We start from the raw sequence: 15187 nt of genomic DNA on the forward strand, positions 1-15187 counted from the left end.
CAGAACTAAGCTGTCAACATTCTGTTCAGTCTCATTTCCAGTTTCAAAGGCTCAAGAGCTAGGTTTAGGCCACTGTTTTCCAAACTGTATAATAAATTACATGTATGTAGCAATTTACAGTTTATAAATTGCTTTTACATGCATTAACTTGACTCTCACAAAACTCTACGAAGGAAGCAGAATAGGTGTCATTATCCAGGTTTTATAAATGAGGAAATTGAGGCCTAGAAAAGTTATGTGACTTGTCCAATGATACACAGCCTAGGATTTTAGAATTTATCTCAAAGTTGTTTTCAATGAATTATCTTGGTATACTTTGGGCTTGTTATTGTTTCCTAGGGACAGTGTAGGATACAGATACTGGAAACACTGGGTTGGTGCAAAAGTAATTGCTTATTTTTTTGCCATTACTTTTAATAATAATAAGGCTGGTTTCTAGTATCATGGATCTTTCTAAAAGGCAGTCTTTTTTTTTTTTTTTTTTTGAGACAGAGTCTCACTCTTTTGCCCAAGCTGGAGTGCAGTGGCACCATCTTGGCTCACTGCAACCTCCACCTCCCAGGTTAAAGCGATTCTCCTGTCTCAGCCTCCCGAGTAGCTTGGACTACAGGCACCTGCGACCATGCCTGGCTAATTTTTGTATTTTTAGTAGAGACGGGGTTTCACCATGTTGGCCAAGCTGGTCTCGAACTCCTGACCTCGTGATCCTCCCACTTCGGCCTCCCAAAGTGCTGGGATTACACACGTGAGCCACGGCACCTGGCCTAAAAAGCAGTCTTAATGCCTGAATACTATATTAACTCATCTTCAGACAGAGCTGTCCTGGCCTCAGGAATTTTATATGTTTAAATTACCACTACTGGTTTGTTGTATTTAGTTATGCTTTGACACTAGGTCGATTGTGTTCTGCATTCCAACCTCATGATTTCATCTTTTTCTCCAAACCTACTCCTTTTCACCAGCAATACCACCATCCATCCATATAGTTGCCCAACCCACAAAACCATGAGTTATATATCTGGTCACCAAGCCTTTTCCCTTTCTCCTCTTAACATCCCCAAATAGTTTTATCTACTCGTTATCTCAACCAGATGATACAATCGTCTTTAGGACGAATGTAGGTATTATTATGTTACTCACTTGCCTAAATCTTTGAATGGCTTTGGACTGTCTTCATTCCATATTTTTTATTTAGCAGACCAAAGGTTTTCTTTCGCTTTTTTTTTTTGACAGTAACAAAATGTTTATTATAACATCCAGCCAAGAATACAAACACAAAATACCTCTTAATTTAAGGAGAATAAGAAAACATCACGCGATTCGTAGAGTACTACTACAAATACAGCCTTCACCTACAGTAAAAATTAAGCTAATTTCAATCATTTGGGTCATCATCCCAGTCTTTCTTCCCACCTGGAGGCTTAGGCCCACCATCTGGTTTTGCCATGATGACCTGATCCACTCTAAGTACAGTGACTGCAGCATTAGTAGCGAGTTCTTATTCTTGTGCTTTGGCCATTATCCCTGCACTCCCATCCTGGGAACATACCTGTGTTTAGGCTTCAGGCCAAACATTTCATGGTCAAACCTTTGGTTTATCTTTTTTTCCAAATATTTGTTTGCTAATGATTGGCCACAGATCTTCCACATAAAATGCGTAAGTCGAGAAGAGAACAACACATCAAAAGGATATCCGTAGTCCCCTACACGATTCAGGATCCAAGCCCCTCTCCTGGTGCTGAGGAAAACCTGGGGCATGGAAGAAATTGTTTGCTTTTGTCACTCAGATTCGTAAACCTTCAAAAGCACCCCCATTTTCTTCAAGAATCATTTCAGGCCGGGCGCGGTGGCTCACGCCTGTAATCCCAGCACTTTGGGAGGCTGAGGCGGGTGGATCACGAGGTCAGGAGATCGAGACCATACTGGCTAACACAGTGAAACCCCATCTCTACTAAAAATACAAAAAATTAGCCGGGCGTGGTTGCAGGTGCCTGTAGTCCCAGCTACTCGGGAGGCTGAGGCAGGGGAATGGCGTCAACCTGGGAGGCGGAGCTTGCAGTGAGCCTCTGCACTCCAGCCTGGGCGACAGAGACTCTGTCTCAAAAAAAAAAAAAAAAAAAGATTTCAAACTCATTAGTCTGGCTTTTTAGCCCCGGCACAATCTTTGTGGGTTTTCATGTTTGTTTCCTGCCATTTTCCTTCCCAAGCACTAAACTTACAATTAAATTGGTGTATCTACTGTCCAAGAATATGTCCTACTCTAATACACCATTGTATTTCTGTTTAGTGCCATTATGCCTGCCTGAAATGCCTTCTTTCCTCTTAACTCTCCGAAGCCTGTTCATTTTTAAGACCCAGATCAAGATTGCCTCCTCCATGAAGAAACCACTGACTATTCAGGCTGACAATTTTCTCTCCATCCTCTGAATTTCTCTAGCACTTATCACCTGTAGAACTCATTAAAAATCATGTACTGGTAAAGTTGAAAGCAACTGGAGACCATTTAATCTAAAACCCTCATTCTTTTGCCATTGACATTGCTTGCATTATTTCAAAAACCCCTGCTATTTATCATTTTTATTGATATTAAACTTTCTACACTCCTAATTTCTCTCTTCAAATGTGTTTTCTCAAGGGTAGGAGATAAAGCCTACACATCCACAGCAGATTATCATTACTTCCATTTATTGGGATTTGTGACCTTTAAGTTATTGTGCTAGGTCCTTCATCTATATTACAACAACCTCTTGAGGAAAGTATTATTACACCCATGTTATAGATGATGGGCATGGAAAGGATGAATAACTTGCCTGAGATCACAGAGCTAGTAAGTGGCAGAGCTGAATTTCCAACCCAGGTCTGACTAACTCCAAAGCCTGTGCTTAAGAAATGTTTGATTGATTATTTAATGGAGAAAAATAAGATTGCTAGTAGAAAAACAGGAAGCTAGTCAGTCTTTCTGTGTCCTCCGCTGGCTAAAGTTCATGTTCAGAACTGACAAAGATTTGATATGCAGTTACCTGGCAAAAGAATCACTTTTCCTACATTATGAAACTCTCTGGAGATGGCTTCCAGATTGTAAGTTATATAAGCACATTGCTTCATAGTCTTTTTGTCTAAGATGACCTGTCTACAGAGGGATAATTGTTTACTTCACAAATCTTATCTCACCTAAAGTGACTGTAAGCACTGTGATAATTATGTACTTCTACAGTCACAGTTGAAAGAGCATATATGGTCTTAGAAACTGAACAATTTTGTGTGCCAGCTATATAACTTCTGATGAGTAATGAAAATGCTCAGAGCCCTAATTAAAAGGTTTCCTATTTATGAAATAGTAATAATAATAATACATACATCACAAGGCTGTTGTGATAATTAAGTAGTGTTTTTGTAAAAGGTGTGGTATATAGTAAACACTTGATAAGTGCTTAATGGCTGTCATATTTCTTATTTCAGTTTTCCATCTATACCTTGTTTTAAGCAAATAACATTTACCAATCAGATTTATAGGAACATTGTTTAATCAGTGGAATCTTATATGAAATTAATATTGAAAGAAAGGAATGTTTTCTCTTTACAAAAGCATCCACAAGAATTATATGAAAAACTTCCATGATATACTGAAATATATAGGTCCATTTAAAGTTTTTGATTTATAAACAAATCATCATGAATACAATTTACAAGTAAAGCAAAAAGTTAGAACTCGGCCATTGAGTTTCTTCAGCTTGCATTAGTGGTGTGACAGTATTGCCTCTGCTATGCAGACATAGTTTTCCTTTGCATTTTCCCAGGCTTTCTCACAGACACAGCCACCTTATCTGTACCCACACAGAAATGCTTTGTTATGTGGCAACCTGCAATTCCCCAGGGCAAGTAAGGCCAAGCTCCCTTAGAACTGCCCATTTGACAAGCCAATGATATTAAAGATGGCTCTCGCCATGGGTCCCCACTCCACATTTTGCACATTCTTCTACCATAACACCCACATACGTTTTAACCCTTGTTTATATAATTACTTTAATTATTTTTAATCCTTGTTTATATGATTATTTCCTGATAAATGTCTGTTGAATTAATTTATGAAGTATCATATGAAATAATTTTTGTGGTTATAGATGAGGATAGTAATGAGAAGAAGTGTTTTTCAAACAAAGTTGCTGAGTAAGTCATTTAACAGAATTGTAGCACTAAGCTTCTAATTAAAATAAAACAATTTAAAACATCTTTGTAGAGAAGCACGGCTTAATTAAAGTTACTAAAGAACAACCAAGACATTTACCTATTGCCAATAGAGTTTGATTCAATACAGACATTAATAACAAAATACAATATTGGTATGTCTTTTTCCAGGAATTTATAGTGAAGACACTTGCTTCTCAGTTCAAAGTCTGCTATACAAAAACCAAAACAAACCAAACAAAAAGCCAAGGAGATATAATTGCTTTAGAATGAATGTTATTCTGAGTTACCTAACTGTATGCAAAGGCTGGGGCAAGCTGCTTGCATGTGCTACAGTTTGGACGCTATACCGATACCCACATTGTCTTTGGGAAGATAAAATTGCTACTTTTTTCCATTTGGGGAGTGTAAAGGAAAATTCACGCACCATCCTATGAATGAAAAGTTTCCAATGATCACGCGTGCTTTCCTTTATGTAAGAACATAGCACTTCTGCTGGCCAATTGAAGATCCTCGCTCTCAATACTGCTCTCTAACAATCTCTCCCAGCAATTACTTGGTCTTGGCTTTGATAAAAAGCCAGAGGCACACTCTGAGAAGATGCCTGATTAGGATAATGAGCCCAGACTTTAGCCAATCCAGTTCCTTGGTGTGAGGCTAGCTGCACAATGGAACTCTAACTGGTAGCCTTAACTCCTCTATTAGCACCAATCACAATGTTGCCAACTGAGGTAATGAAACCAAGCCCTACATTTGCCACTGGCACGGAGGGGCTATGTGCAGGTATCCCTATTCTCTGTTGGGTCCACCTGCAGCTTCCTTGGAGAAACTGAAGCTAGAGTTAAGCAAAGTAAATAATTGAGTGATTCAAACCTGCTTGGCTGTTTGGCTAATCTCTACAGCCAGATCCCCTCCAGAATTCCCAATGCCAATTATAATGACTCTCTTTCCAGTGAATCCCTCTGGGTGCTTATAGTCTCGACTGTGGAAGTACTGCCCTTTGAACTTCTCAATTCCTGCAAGAGAAGGGAAAATAATTATTGGGTAATGGTTTACATGATAGATATCATTTGTCAAGTCATTTGGTCTTTTTGCAGACTTAAGTTTAAGCATATATTCTCCAAGTGTCCTCTTTACTCAGCTACTTTCTTGCCTTTCTCAGTATTTTTGCCTATTTTCTTTTCCCATAGCCTCAGAGTAGTACCTTGTCATATGTACTTTGCTTAACTCAGGATGCATTTGTATTTTGGATTTAGAGATATAAATACAAACTGCCTCAGAAAACCTCCATTCTCTTTTATCTTTTCATCCCCTTAAATACCTACTCCCATTTCACTTACAGCACATATATTCTTATATACTTTAGAGTATACAGAGTGCTTTTTTTTTTTTAATGAAAATCCAGGCCAAAGACTGAAATTCTTCAAGCTTTCATTCCTTCCTTAGAAACTCAATATTTCTGTTTATTGCTGAAAAATTCCTCATTCAACCTAATGCTCCTCAAGAACTCCACATTCTTCCTTTTGATACTCCAGTCATTTGATACAATGACTAAAGTCATTGTAAAACTAAATAGACCTCAAATTTTGCTCTAATCTCCAAAATTACAAAAATGGCAGTAATACAAGTTACCCCAACATCTTTCTGGGGAACAACAATAATTAGGATAAGTCTTACTTCATTCCAAAGTAGGAATTACTCAGACCACAATCCTCCCATTCCTCAGGGGTCAGGTCAGAGGCATGGGTCAAAGGTCTTCCTTCCTGGTAAGCTGCTCACCAGGGAAGCTTTCCAGAGGTAGATGAGCATTGGTGTGATGGCCAGTGCAAACCATGACTCCATCAAAGACATTCATCTCCTTTTTCCCTTCAGATTCAGTGACCACTTCCCATTGGCCTGAAGTTGAAAAATCAGGCTGCTTCTTCACACTGCACACAGTGGTCTGAAAAGAAAAGTGATAACCACAGGGGACATCCCTGACATGACTCTCCTTGCATAGTGTTACACAAAGGGCTGATATCACAGGCACTGTCACATAATAGGACCCATGCAGGGATATTTGATTTTCATACGCCACAAATAAGAACTGTTTTGGGCTGTGGTCAGAATGAGAAAACTTCGACAAGACAGAAAAAAATAACATAGTGTTGGCAGGCTAATGTACCCTCCTCTTCTAGAAAATTGCAAGTCACTAGGTCTCTTGGTCCAGGTCCTAAGGCACTGTAACACCTGAGTAAAGCCTGGGCTTCTCCTGAGCTTTTATGACACTCCATGCACTAAATGCCTATTCTTCTTCTGACCCCTATATGTCCTGAGACCTTCTGATGTCTTCTTACCCTAGGTTCTCTTCTCCTGGCTACCTTTAAATAAGTGACTGAGCTATAGGGCTCCTTTTCCTGGTAGGGTAGGAAAACACCTCAGTGGCTCTCATTTTATATAAATGAATCTCCCTTTGGCTCCCATAAATACCCATTTTACAAGGAACTATAAAGAAAGAGGCTGTGAAACAGGATAGTGTTATGATTTTTAGCTTTATAAAAAATAATAAATATGGGTTACCCTACTTAGGTTAAGGAAACACTATGTGCTTCTAAGGGCCCATGACCATAATGTCTTCATGGACTAATAGAGACATCACCCCTGGCCGGGTGCAGTGGCTCACGCATGTAATCCCAGCACTTTGGGAGGCTGAGCCAGGTGGATCACCTGAGGTCAGGAGTTCAAAACTCACCTGGCCAACATGGCGAAACCCCGTCTCTACTACAAATACAAAAATTAGCGGGTGTGGTGGCACATGCTTGTAATCCCAGCTACTCGGGAGGCTGAGGCGGGAGAATTGCTTGAACTTGGGAGGTGGAGGTTGCAGTGAGCTGAGATCGTGTCACTGTACTCCAGCCTGGGCAACAGAGCAAGACTCTTGTCTGAAAAAAAAAAAGAGAGAGAGACAAACCACCCCTGCATGTGCTGGCCATCCAGCACTATTTATAGTTCCTCTATCATGTTCTTTTACACAGGCTGGTGCCTCTGCCTAGATCACCCTTTATTCCTTATTTGGTAGACTCCTACTCACCCTTCAAGACTCAGCTTTAAGACAACTTTATCTTCTTTAAGAAAACTTCCCTGGAACCTGATACTTCATGTCCTGATGGGTTCGACATCTCTCCTCCGAGCTGCAACGTATAAATCTCTAGCATTTGTCCCCATGTAACTCTTTATTTTTATTAATTATATTTATAATAAAATTTTTCTTCATTTTTTATCCCCTTAACTAGACTATAAAGTTACTGATTTTTCTTTTTTGTCTTTGCATATTCAATGCTTAGTATGGTAGCAAACTTGTTCAATAAGTATTGTTTAAATAAATGAAAGAAGCACCACTGGAATGTAAATGACTTACTTTAGAAGTTCACTAGATGTTTTCATTTTCTTATTGTCATTAAGCAGAAAAAGGCATGACTTGGCAGGATGATCAGAAGGCAGAAGGTTTGGGCTTTTTGCCAACTGTCAGAAATATCTGACCATAAAATTCTTTTATGGTCATGATCAGAAATTATAGAAAAGTCCTAGAATACTTTAGAGCAGGAAGGAACCACAGAAGTGATCTCGTACAATCATCGTTTTACAAACAAGAAAATTTTTAAAAATTGAAATTGAGGAAATTGTTGTCTAACATCTAAGTTAGTGGTAGGGCAAGCACCAGAATTCAGGTTTTTATTCTGCAATTCCATGTTCTCCCCTCTACACCAGAGTCAACTACCCAACAACTATACTTTACTGGGTTTTTATGATGTTCATGTAAACAAATGTATTGGAAAGTACTTCAGAAAGTACAAAAGGGCTAAGCAGTAATGGGCAAGTTGTGGAACCAGAGAGTTTTAAAGTTCCCATACCTATCAGTTCCCTTCTGTAATGGGGAAAACATTTCCCTTCATCTGTTTATTGCAATCAAATAATGTGAAATGAAGGTAATGAAAACACTCTGCCAGGTGGCTTCCTGTATCTGCATCCAAATATATGAAAGAGAGACTGTCCCTTGAATATTTTTGAGGACCAAGGAGGACAAAGAATGGAGTTTTTGCCTGGGTAGGACAGATACATGTGCAAATCAAGCCAATCTTTAGAAGTAAACATTGGTAACTGAAACCACGTTATTCATTTACTTGGCAAACAACTTCAAACACAAAGATACCCACACAATTTTTCTACCTTAAATCGAATATACTTTAGAAGGTCAAATTCTTTGGCATACATCCTGAAATACTCCAGGACCTGGGCATTATGCATGAAGTTAGGATAATGATCTGGGATCGGATAGTCACTGAAGCACATCATCTCTTTAGAAGTATTGATGATCACTGATTTGTAAATACTGGCCCTTCCTTCTTCAGGATTTTCCTGCAATAAATAGAAAGTATTCATAGCAACTTGAGAATCATCTTCATGTTTTATAAATAGCCAATAAACATCTGAAAAAGTTTTCTGAAAGAAGTGTCAATTAAATCACACACACACACACACACACACACACACACCTTCCAGTATTTGTGCCCTTATGTAGTCCCTTCCCCTTGGATCTCAGTTATCTTTATGACTTGCTTTTGACCAACAGCATACAGTTGAAATGACACTGAATGGCTTCCAAGACCAAGTCATAAGTAGCCTTGCAGATTCTGCCTGGGTCTCAGAAAGCTCCCTCTGGTAGAAGCTAGCAGCCATATGAGAAATCCAACTACTACGAGACCACCAGAACATGAGGAAGTCCAGCCTCACCACATGAAGAGAATGTCTGGGACAGAAAATATGTGGCCAGTCCCCAGAAATTCTACCTATTCTATTTTATCCCAGCTGAAGTTCTAAACATGTGAAAAGAAAGTTACTAACACTGAGTAATAAATAGTGTTTTAAATGAGTAACAGTGAGGCAAAATGGGAAGATACACAGGAAAGAGTGTAACAGTTTCCATATACCAGAAAGAGTATAACATCTCCAGTGTTTTCTGGAGAGCAGTGTTAAAATGTATATGAAACTCCTTGCAATTTACCTAGCCTTTTAAAAAAATATTCAGCATCACTTAGGAAGATTTATGTTAAAGGATGTTAATACCAGCATTATCCATAATACAAAAATGAGACAAGCTAAATGCCCAACAAAACAACTGAAATTTAAGAACCACTGCTCTAGATCCTTACTACCAAAGTGTGGTCTGTAGACTAGCAGCTGGGGCTTCACTTGAGAGATTGTGTTATAAATGCAGACTCTCAGGCCCCACCTCAGACCTACTGAATCAGAACCTGCATCTTAGCAAAATCTTCACGTGATTCAGATGCTCATGCAAACTGAGATGCACTGCATTAGATGACATTAATCCCCAGTTCAGTGTTCTTTCCCCTACAACAAACTTCTTTGCATCCTCAAAAACTACCTATTGAGGCCGGGCGTGGTGGTTCATGCCTGTAATCCCAGCACTTTGGGAGGCTGAGGTGGGTAGATCATCTGAGGTTGGGAGTTCGAGACCAGCCTGACCAACATGGAGAAACCCTGTCTCTACTAAAAATACAAAATTAGCCGGGCGTGGTGGCACATGCCTGTAATCCCAGCTACTTGGGGGGTTGAGGCAGGAGAATCGCTTGAACCCGGGAGGCAGAGGTTGCGGTGACCGAGATCGCGTCATTACACTCCAGCCTGGGCAACAAGAGCAAAACTCCATCTCAAAAAAAAAAGAAAAAGAAAAAAAAAACCTTCCTATTAACTACCTTATAGCATTGTTGTGGTGATCACATAAAGTAATGCAATGATGCAATCTACCCAGCCTGTCACAGAGATTTCACAAATGAGGAGTTTTCAAATTTTTAGATTTTCAAAAATTGTTTTGACTATGGAAAATCATCTTAATCAATTTGGATCTCCTCTTCCCCTTTTATTCTAGAAATGAACAGATATTGAGATATTGAGTATTATGAAACATTAAATAGCCACAAAGGAGAGTGTTTGTTGGCTTTGTCCACCTTTAGGATTGTTTTTCTCCCATTTTTATTGCTTAATTATTCAATCTAGGAATCCTAAATTGATCATTCCCATTTCTCTGACCTATAATCCAACATCTCATTTCTTTAACTGCTAATAATATTTTCATAAGTCTCCTTTGAAGTCTCTTCTTCTAATCTATCCTACCTGTTTCAACCAAAGTGTTCTCTCTAAGGTGTGGCTGGACTATATCTCTGCCCTAATTAAAATTTTAGATGTTGCCCCATTTCCTGTAGAATAAAGTTCCTATTTCTCAGCTTAGGATTCAAAGACCTCCATAATGTTTTATAGTGTATTCCTTATCTCCCCAACTAGATTGTAAGCCCCTTGAATTGTACTAATGGTTTTCCCCACAGCATCCATAATGATAAATAGCACTCAATAAATGTTTAATGGATGCATATCAAATTCTATTGAGAAAGGGATATACAGAATGAGATGTAAGTTTCACAGAATGCATAACAAAACTAATAAAATACATTAACATTTATCTCAAAAAGAGTTCAATAAGATATATGTATCTCCCAAAATTTTGTCCTAAGAAAAATTGCAAAATAATATAAAGTCAAATGCATAAAGATACATTTTTGTATAACTTAAATAGCAATTAATTAGTAACAATGTTAAATGTTCCCAAAATAGATGAATGGTTTAGTAAATTATAGTATCTCAACATGCATAATTTTTTTTTTTTTTTTTTGAGACGGAGTCTCGCTCTGTCGCCAGGCTGGCATGCAGTAGCATGATCTCAGCTCCCTGCAACCTCTGCCTCCTGGGTTCAAGCAATTTTCCTGCCTCAGCCTCCTGAGTAGCTGGGCCTACAGGCGCACGCCACTATGCCTGGCTAATTTTTTGTGTGTTTTTAGTAGAGACGGGGTTTCACCATGTTAGCCAGGCTGGACTCAATCTCCTGACCTCATGATCTGCCCGCCTCAGCCTCCCAAAGTGCTGGGATTACAGGCGTGAGCCACTGCGCCCAGCCTCAACATGCAGAATTTATCTTCCATACCAACCTATGGGTATCCTGATAAATACAAAGTAGATCCTGCCACTCCACTGCTTAATAGTTTCTCTTGATTCCATATGGAAAACAAAATTCCTTATTTTGAAATTTAGCACATTTCACAATCTAGCCCGGTTTATCTTTTAATCTTCATCCAGTGTTGTCCTTATTTAATCTCAAATTTCTAAGTCATCAAATTGTTCCTGAAACACTCTAGGCTCTTGCACAATTTTAAACCTTTGTAAATATAACTATTTCTTCATCTGGAAAATTTCCTGTCCTTCAAGAGTTACATCAAATGTCATTTCCTTCAACAAGACTTTTCTAATTTCTCCAGAGAATTAGATTCCCCTATTCATCCTCCAAGCTCCCAAAACTCTCTGTTCATATTTCTATAAAGATAACTTAAACACACTATATTATCAGGCATTTGTTTCCATGACTGTGAGAAACCCGAGAGTAGTGATACCCTTCTTTAAATCTCTATTATCAGGACCTGGTGTGTATTGGATGTGCAATAAATGCTTTGAAATGAATTAGTTAATGAATTATGGAAAGTGAATTTGGAGACACCAAAAACTGTGATTTTGAAGTCTGTGCAGGAACATTAAAAATGGCGTATGATATAACTTGAAGTAAAAAGGGAACTGTAAAATTAAATTTACATTCTAATCACCAAATATGTAATATTATGTCTATCTACGGGTATATAATTATACTTGTATAATTTCTCCCTGTTAGACATATCTCTTTTGAGTATACTTTATTTATTTGAAATAGAAAAAATGTGAAAATACAGAAAACCAGTCGATTTATTAAGGCGGTAGGATTGCTTTCTTTTTCTTTTTTGTTAAAATGTTGTTTGTACAACACTCATTCATGATAAAAACTCTCAGCAAACTAGGAATGGAGAGAAACTTCCTCAATTTGATAAAGAACATCTACAAAATACCTAAGCCAACATCATACTTAACAGTGAGAAACTAGACACTTTTCCCCTAAGACTGGGAACAAGGTAAGGATGTCCTCTCTCACCACTCCTATGGAACATTGCACTAGAAGTCTTAGCTAGTACAATAATAGAAGAAAGAAAAGTAAAGAATATAAGGATTGGGAAGGAATAAAGATAACTTTTTTATTTGCAGATGACCTGTCTATGTAGAAAATCCCAAAGAATTTAAAAAAAAAAAAAAAAAAAAGAAAGAAAAAAAGAAAAAAACTCCTAGAGCCGGCCGGGCGCGGTGGCTCACGCCTCTAATCCCAGCACTTTGGGAGGCCGAGGCGGGTGGATCACGAGGTCAGGAGATCGAGACCATCCTGGCTAACACGGTGAAACCCCGTCTCTACTAAAAATACAAAAAATTAGCCGGGCGAGGTGGTGGGCGCCTGTAGTCCCAGCTACGCGGGAGGCTGAGGCAGGAGAATGGCGTGAACCCCGGGGGACCGAGCCTGCAGTGAGCCGAGATCGCGCCACTGCACTCCAGCCTGGGTGAAAGAGCGAGACTCCTTCTCAAAAAAAAAAAAAAACTCCTAGAGCCAACAAGTGAGTACAGCAAGGTTGCAGGATACATGGTTAACATATAAAAGTTAATTGCTTTTTTTTTTTTTTTTTGAGACAGAGTCTCGCTCTATTGCCCAGGCTGGAGTGCAGTGGCACAATCTCAGCTCACCACAACCCCTGCCTTCCGGGTGCAAGCAATTCTTCTGCCTCAGCCTCCTGAGTAGCTGGGACTACAGGCGCATGCCACCATGCCCAGCTAATTTTTTGTATTTTCAGTAGAGACAGGATTTCACTATGTTGGCCAGGCTAGTCTCGATCTCCTGACCTCGTGATCCACCCGCCTCGGCCTCCCAAAGTGCTGGGATTACAGGCATGAGCCACTGCACCTGGTCATTTGCTTTTTTATATACTAGAATGAACAACTGGAATTTGAAATTTTAAAAACTCCATCTATAGTAATACCCTCGAAATTATATACGTAGGTATAAACATAACAAAATATGTATAGGATTTATAAGCATGAATTACAAAACACAGATGAAGAAAGTCTAAGATTTAAATAAATGGAGAGATATTCTGATTCATAGACTGGAAGATTAAATATTGTTGAGATGTCAGTTCTTTCCAACTTGACCTATAGATACAATGCAATCTCAATCAACATCCCAGCAAGCTATTTTAGAATCCAAGCTAACACATGGATTCTAAAGTTCATATGGAAAGACAGAAGGCCTAGAATAGAAGACTTTGTCCTTAATTGTGGGCTGTGCATAGTGACTTTGTTCCAAAGAGTATAGTATGGCAATGGAGAAAAAAGGAGCAACTTTACAGTGTGGCAAAAACTGACAAACACTATTTCAAGCCAGGACATCAAGGTTAACATCAATAGTGATATTATCTAGGGTTTTTATAGTTTTAGGTTTTACATTTAACTTTTTAATCCATGTTGAGTTGATTTTCATATATGGCAAAAGGAAGGGATCCAGTGTCAATCTTCTGCATATGGCTAGCAGTTATCCCAGCCCCATACAATTCATCCTTGTAACAAACTTTCATATGTACCCCCTGAACCTAAAATAACAGTTGGAAAATGAAAAATAGAAAACTGGAACAAACTTACACTTCAACAAAGATATATTGTGGCATATATTGAATGCTAATTTCTTACTTATAATAACATAAAATGAGTTTTAAGTTTCAAAAAAAAAAAAAAACAGTGGGTATAATGTCGATAGTATGTACCCTTGACGGGAGGTGAGGAGAATGGCACTTTATAATATTCCTCCCCAAAATTCATAACCCCGATTTAACCATGAGAAAAAAATTAGATAAATCCTAACTGAGGGATATTCTACAACATACCTGACCAGTAATCCTCAAAACTATCAAGGGCATCAAAAACAAGGAAAGTCTAAGAAATTTCATAGCCAAAAAGAGCCTAAGGAGATATGACTATTAAATGTAATACGGTATCCTGGATGGGATCCTGGAACAGAAAAAGGCCGTTAGGAAAAACTGAGTAAATCTCAATAAAGTATAGACTTCAGTTAATAATAATGTATCAGTATTGGTTCATTAATTATTTAAAAATGTATCATACTAATGTAAAATGGGGTAACTGGACATGAGGTGTACTGTAATTCTCTGTATTATCTTCCCAATAAATTTTGTAAGTCTAAAACTGTTCTAAAATTAAAAGCTTATTTAAACACGTTTGTACATAAGTATATATATTTTTTAATTAAGGTAAATTAATGAATGACAAGGTCATTTTGGAATTAAGATGTTTGTTGTATGGAGAGCAGGGGAGGCACGTTCCTAACTTCTGAATTTCATTTCATTTATTCATTCAAGAGATATTTATAAAGTCCCTCTGTAATAAAATACTTTATGAGGTACTGATAAATGCAAGTCTGTACGTGTATTCCAAAAGTTCAAAGTTTACAAAGAGTAGAGCCATGCTTTCCACAGCAGGTCTGTTGGGATCACTGAGGGAAATGAATGACAGATCTCACCTCTTTGCGGTACTCATATATTTCAACTCTTTTTCAAATCACTAACCACAACAAGTGTTATCCTGTGTCAACAACATCCTTCAAGTCCTTCAAACCACCTGATTGGACCTTAGCTAAGGTTTACCACTGTGCCAAATCCACTGCTTTCAAAAAGAGTGAGCACAGAGCAGTATTGGGTTAGTGAGTAGAAGAAAAAGAAGCTTCTGCTCCTGCATTTTACAATTTCCTACCATTGATGAATAAATCTTCCCTCTACAAATTCTATACACTGATTATATTTCCTACCTAGGCACAAGGCTCACACATTTGAGCAGGAAGTCTATGTAAGAAAAGAGAGGCCAGGCACGGTGGCTCATGCCTGTAATCCCCACACCTTGGGAGGCCAAGGTGAGCGGATCACTTGAGGTGAGGAGTTCAAGAATAGCCTGGCCAACATGGTGAAACCCCATCTTTACTAAA

At 38.5% G+C, this 15187-nt stretch overlaps 1 protein-coding gene and 1 pseudogene across 3 annotated transcripts in view; both read right to left on the reverse strand.

The window, feature by feature from the left end:
• The window catches only part of LOC100585076, a 1278821-nt pseudogene that overhangs the window by 100079 nt on the left and 1163555 nt on the right, over nucleotides 1-15187 (reverse strand). The gene's annotated exons all lie outside the window — the stretch shown is intronic.
• FMO5 (flavin containing dimethylaniline monoxygenase 5) overlaps nucleotides 1-15187 on the reverse strand; it is a 32104-nt gene that overhangs the window by 13496 nt on the left and 3421 nt on the right. For both annotated transcript variants that reach the window (XM_030824736.1, XM_030824735.1), the window contains exons 2-5: nucleotides 8392-8580; nucleotides 5965-6127; nucleotides 5059-5201; nucleotides 1550-1749 (exon numbers count right to left, since the gene is read on the reverse strand). In XM_030824736.1, the coding sequence (XP_030680596.1) occupies nucleotides 1550-1749; nucleotides 5059-5201; nucleotides 5965-6127; nucleotides 8392-8580 (695 nt within the window). The remainder of the gene's footprint in view (nucleotides 1-1549; nucleotides 1750-5058; nucleotides 5202-5964; nucleotides 6128-8391; nucleotides 8581-15187) is intronic.

The sequence above is a fragment of the Nomascus leucogenys genome, chromosome 12, assembly GCF_006542625.1.
Source record: "Nomascus leucogenys isolate Asia chromosome 12, Asia_NLE_v1, whole genome shotgun sequence".
NCBI classification, from domain to species: domain Eukaryota; kingdom Metazoa; phylum Chordata; class Mammalia; order Primates; family Hylobatidae; genus Nomascus; species Nomascus leucogenys.